This window comes from Limulus polyphemus, unplaced genomic scaffold (assembly GCF_000517525.1).
Source record: "Limulus polyphemus unplaced genomic scaffold, Limulus_polyphemus-2.1.2 Scaffold8086, whole genome shotgun sequence".
Taxonomy (NCBI): Eukaryota; Metazoa; Arthropoda; class Merostomata; order Xiphosura; family Limulidae; genus Limulus; species Limulus polyphemus.
In genome coordinates, this window is record NW_013673696.1 from 674 (window position 1) to 5,846 (window position 5,173).

The following is a 5,173-nucleotide window of genomic DNA, read 5'->3' on the forward strand; positions in this document are numbered from 1 at the left end:
TACATATTTAATCAATTGAAAACATATATTAAATAAAATGAAACATTATTAGTTATTAAGAAAAGAAAGAAAATCAACCGTTTTTAGTCGACTGAGTTTAATAAATTACATACTTGACGTCTAAAAAACAGTATAAGATCGATCCTTATAAAGACCCGCTATAAGACTAACAATGCTAAAATCCGGGGTTTGATTCCCCGTTGTGAGCAGAGTACAGATTGCCGAATGTCTAGTTTCGCGTTAAAAACGATGGCTGTCTTCTTTCTAAGTTCTAGTACAATCGATTGTTTTAAGTTATTGTTGGTAAATATCGGAAGAAACCAGAACTGTGAATGAGGGTTATGTTTCAAATATTATAAAATATATCGAATTGTTTATCTACAACATCGTCAGACAGGAGAACAGGATTACATAAAAATGATTATTGCCCAATGTTGTACTAGCGAAACGTTTTAATATGTATACAAGTATTTTCCGAAAATAATGGAAACGGTAACAATGACACCGGTAATAATGTTTTCGGAAATAATCGAAACAGTAATAATGTTTCCGGTACTAATGACACCAGTAATAGCATTTCCGGTTATTGTGGTACCTGTCATTATTAAATAAACCAAAATAACCCTGTTGGTTATTAACTTTCAGGTTCAGTGTGAACCACATTAAATCTATTCCTGTCATTATTAAATAAACCAAAATAACCCTGTTGCTTATTAACTTTCAGATTCTGTGTGAACCACATTAAATTTATTCCTGTCATTATTAAACCTGTCATTATTAAATAAACCAAAATAACCCTGTTGGTTATTAACTTTCAGGTTCAGTGTGAACCACATTAAATCTATTCCTGTCATTATTAAATAAACCAAAATAACCCTGTTGCTTATTAACTTTCAGATTCTGTGTGAACCACATTAAATTTATTCCTGTCATTATTAAAGATCATGTATGTGCCGAGGTTTGCCCATCCATCGTCTTTTCAGGGGTTTACGAGAATGGAAATGTCACGTGTCCCCCTCGGTACTACTTCTGTGCCGAGACGGAAGGGTGCGCTGTATGTAAGAAGGAGAACAATCCTTGTCCAGCCGGTTTGGTTTATTGTGTGGAAGAAGAAGTGTGCGCCGTCAACTGCTCACAAACTGACCAGTGTACACCAGGTTTTGTATTCTGTGAAGACATGCAAGTCTGTCTGCCATCGTGTAATAGCACTGTTTTCTGTTCCACGAACGAGATTTTCTGTCCCAGAACACAAAGTTGTTCCAACATTTCGGAGTGTTATCAAAACGAATCGTCTTGTAGTTTCACGTTGAACGTTACTTCAACTTCTATTACGTGTTTACGAGAAGAAGCTTGTCCCCAGGACTCCTCGTGCTGTCCCAGCGAGAATGGATTGCCCATCTGCGTGACGGCCTCGGGAGTTCCTCTTGTGAGTTACATCTCTGATCCATTTATCATCTGTATCATTTTCAAGTCTTTACATTGTAAAACTCTTGCATGCCTGCTATGTTTAAAAACAAAGTTTACAACTGCTGGGTTCTTTGGGAAACTAAATGGAAAGTTGAGCAGATGACGTAGTGAATACTGGAGGGATTTAGAGATTTTGACAATAAAGTCAGAGAAGAAAATTACCTTTACTCTCACATAACACCAATAAACAATTTTTTATTGTCATCTGGAAAGTAAAGGTAGTTTTTGCTCTAAGTTTATTGCCAAAATGGAAGGTTCTAGTTTTAACCAAAACTACTAGATTTAAATAAAAGTACTTATTTCAACCACCAATACTAGTTTTAAACAATAATACTTGTTTTAATCAACAATACTAGTTTTAAACAATAATACTTGTTTTAATCAACAATACTAGTTTTAAACAATAATACTTGTTTTAATCAACAGTACTAGTTTTAAACAATAATACTTGTTTTAATCAACAATACTAGTTTTAAACAATAATACTTGTTTTAATCAACAATACTAGTTTTAAACAATAATTCTTGTTTTAATCAATGGTGAAGAATCTGTCGTTCTTGAACTGTTTTCTTGTCTTCAGGACTATTGTTTTAAATTATAATAAATAATTAAGAAAAACGTTTTCTTTTTACGGCTTCAATAAAGTTTTTATTGTGTAAATACAAAACGTTGTTTTAATTATTTATTATAATTTAAAGTTTTCAACACAAGTACTGATATTGTTTTAGAGTTCTTTTTCTTTCGGAAATAACGACATATTAATGAAATATCGACATTTTCAGAACGACTCAGAAAATTGCCCGTTGTAAACAGTCCTACTAATTACCGCGAAGTACCACAAACTGGCCACAAAATAACCATAACTACACGAGCAATGAGGTCAAATATTCTCGGCCACATCTATGATACATTGTAACTTCACCTGCAGAAATCGTCAAAATGAATCATTAAACAGACGATTAAGCAATTTTAACAGTTAATCACAGTATCTTTACAACTGTCATTTCTTCCTGCTTTTCACAACTTATTAGGTGATTTTTACAGAGATAAAGACGAGTGTTTCTTGTTTTCTGTGTAAAAGTAGTTTTTGCCTTGTACCATTTCAAGTTCACATCTATTGTTATATATTTTTTCAGGAATTATTTATCATTGAATTTGTAAAAACAAAATCCTTATATACAATCAAAAGTCAAGAAAATGTTTTTAAAATAACCCATATTTCTGTCAATTCGATGTCGTCGTATTACAATTATTCTTGTATCTCTCATAGACTACAGACGAAGTACCTTATCCCACGATTGCTATGTTTACTGACACTCTAGACGCTGTGGAAATTACTTTTACGACCGCGTTAACTCCACAGGGACCACTCAATTGTTCGAAAGTGTTTGACGAAAGAAGTTTAAAACTGTTTGGTCAAGGTAGGCTGGTGACTAATGATCTGATTTACAAATAAAAGTTAATAATAATTACAATAATAATTACAATTTACTTGCTTAACCTGATTCATACCGTAACAGTAATTGCGCATGAAAATTGATGATATATATATATATATATATGACGCCTAGACCACTACTAGGTCTGTCGTATCCCAGCCGGCCTTAAGAGCTCTGGGGTAGGATGAAAGGCCTTGTCGGCTCTGAATATTACAGATGTAGTGTGGTTGACATGTTGCAACATGTCCTCCTTGTTTTCAGCCGTGGGTTTGATGATGAGACACTTCAGTCCTTTGCCTATATTCGGCCCGGCATGGCCAGGTGGTTAGGACTCGCAGTCTGAGGGTCGCGGGTTCGAATCCCCGTCACACCAAACACTTTCAGCCGTGGGGACGTTATAATGTTACGGGCAATCCCACTATTCGTTGGTAAAAAAGTAGCCCAAGAGTTGGCGGTTGGTGGTGATGACTAGCTACCTTCCCTCTAGTCTTACACTGCTAAATTAGGGACGGCTAGCGCAGATAGCCTTCGTGTAGCTTTGCGCGAAATTCAAAACAAACCAACAAACAATTGTCTATACTCATATCGCTGTTTCTCATGTATAGACCCTGGATGTGTTAGTGTAGCAGACACTCTGGTGGTTCAGCTTGGACGAGAAGCTTTGGTAGAACCTGGTGACCTGCTTTCGCTTCAACCTGGTAACGAAATATATAACCGAGACGGGTCATCACCAGAAAAGTTTGAAGCTACTGGGAACATGAAGCTAGAGGACGCCACTAGTCCGGTAAGATCTTGGGACTTTCATTGCTAATTGGTCTACGATGAAAAATGCACACAATGATATAAGAAATGCTATAAACCTATCGACACAAGTCATCTTAGACGATTTCTTACAGCTTACTCCATATTTCGAACTGTTCGGCCCGAGGGAGGTCTGTGGAGGAACTATTAATATTACTGTGGTGGACGTTTCGGCGGACGCTAGCCATGAAATGGAATATTTTCGAAGTATTTTCCCCATGGATACGTCAGGTAACGTTTTTCAAGGAAGTTATTACTACCTATATATACAGTATTTTGTTTATTATTACTACCTATATATACAGTATTTTTGTTTATTATTGCTACCTATATATCCAGTATTTTTGTTTCTTATTCCTACCTATTTATCCAGTATTTTTGTTTATTATTGCTACCTATATATCCAGTATTTTTGTTTATTATTGCTACCTATTTATCTAGTATTTTTGTTTATTATTACTATCTATTTATCCAGTATTTTTGTTTATTATTGCTACCTATTTATCCAGTATTTTTGTTTATTATTGCTACCTATTTATCCAGTATTTTTGTTTATTATTGCTACCTATTTATCTAGTATTTTTGTTTATTATTGCTACCTATATATCCAGTATTTTTGTTTATTATTGCTACCTATTTATCTAGTATTTTTGTTTATTATTGCTACCTATTTATCTAGTATTTTTGTTTATTATTTCTACCTATATATCCAGTATTTTTGTTTATTATTGCTACCTATATATCCAGTATTTTTGTTTATTATTGCTACCTATATATCCAGTATTTTTGTTTATCATTGCTACCTATTTATCTAGTATTTTTGTTTATTATTGCTACCTATATATATCCAGTATTTTTGTTTATTATTGCTACCTATATATCCAGTATTTTTGTTTATTATTGCTACCTATATATCCAGTATTTTTGTTTATTATTGCTACCTATATATCCAGTATTTTTGTTTATTATTGCTACCTATTTATCTAGTATTTGTGTCTGTTATTACTATCTTCGTACGTAACTTAGAATATCTATTTTCTAACCCTTGAAACGATTCTGTCTGAGCCTTTAGTTTCTATGTAACACGGTTTAAGCTGCCTGACGAAGGGCTTCTGTCCGAAACGTTGCAAATAATAGTATTTTTTTTGTTATAGACGTGTGTTTTACCATTTTGAACACTTTTTTCATTTTCTTTAGAATATTTAACACCCACAGGGACACCAACAGAAATATAGATATAAGTTCGAAACGTTAGAATAATTTAGTACAGACAGAACATTCTCATAAATACGAAACGGGTAAAACTTATGTTTAAAAGCAGTAAAGTTATTACAATTTCAGAAATTTATAAAATGTTTTAAGACTTTTTATTAAGCCTTGAAATTACGAAATACAGTCAGTACATTGTTACATTATTTGCAAATTAAGGAATTTGTGACGAGTGTACATAGACACAGCGTGGTCAC

At 33.6% G+C, this 5,173-nt stretch overlaps 1 protein-coding gene across 1 annotated transcript in view; it reads left to right on the forward strand.

The window, feature by feature from the left end:
• Positions 1–897: 897 nt before the first annotated feature.
• LOC111083071 overlaps positions 898–5,173 on the forward strand; it is a gene marked incomplete at both ends in the record, with an annotated part of 31,237 nt that continues 26,961 nt past the window's right edge. Inside the window, 4 exons of the mRNA XM_022379306.1 lie at positions 898–1,426; positions 2,738–2,888; positions 3,512–3,690; positions 3,803–3,938. Coding sequence (XP_022235014.1) covers positions 898–1,426; positions 2,738–2,888; positions 3,512–3,690; positions 3,803–3,938 — 995 coding nt within the window. The remainder of the gene's footprint in view (positions 1,427–2,737; positions 2,889–3,511; positions 3,691–3,802; positions 3,939–5,173) is intronic.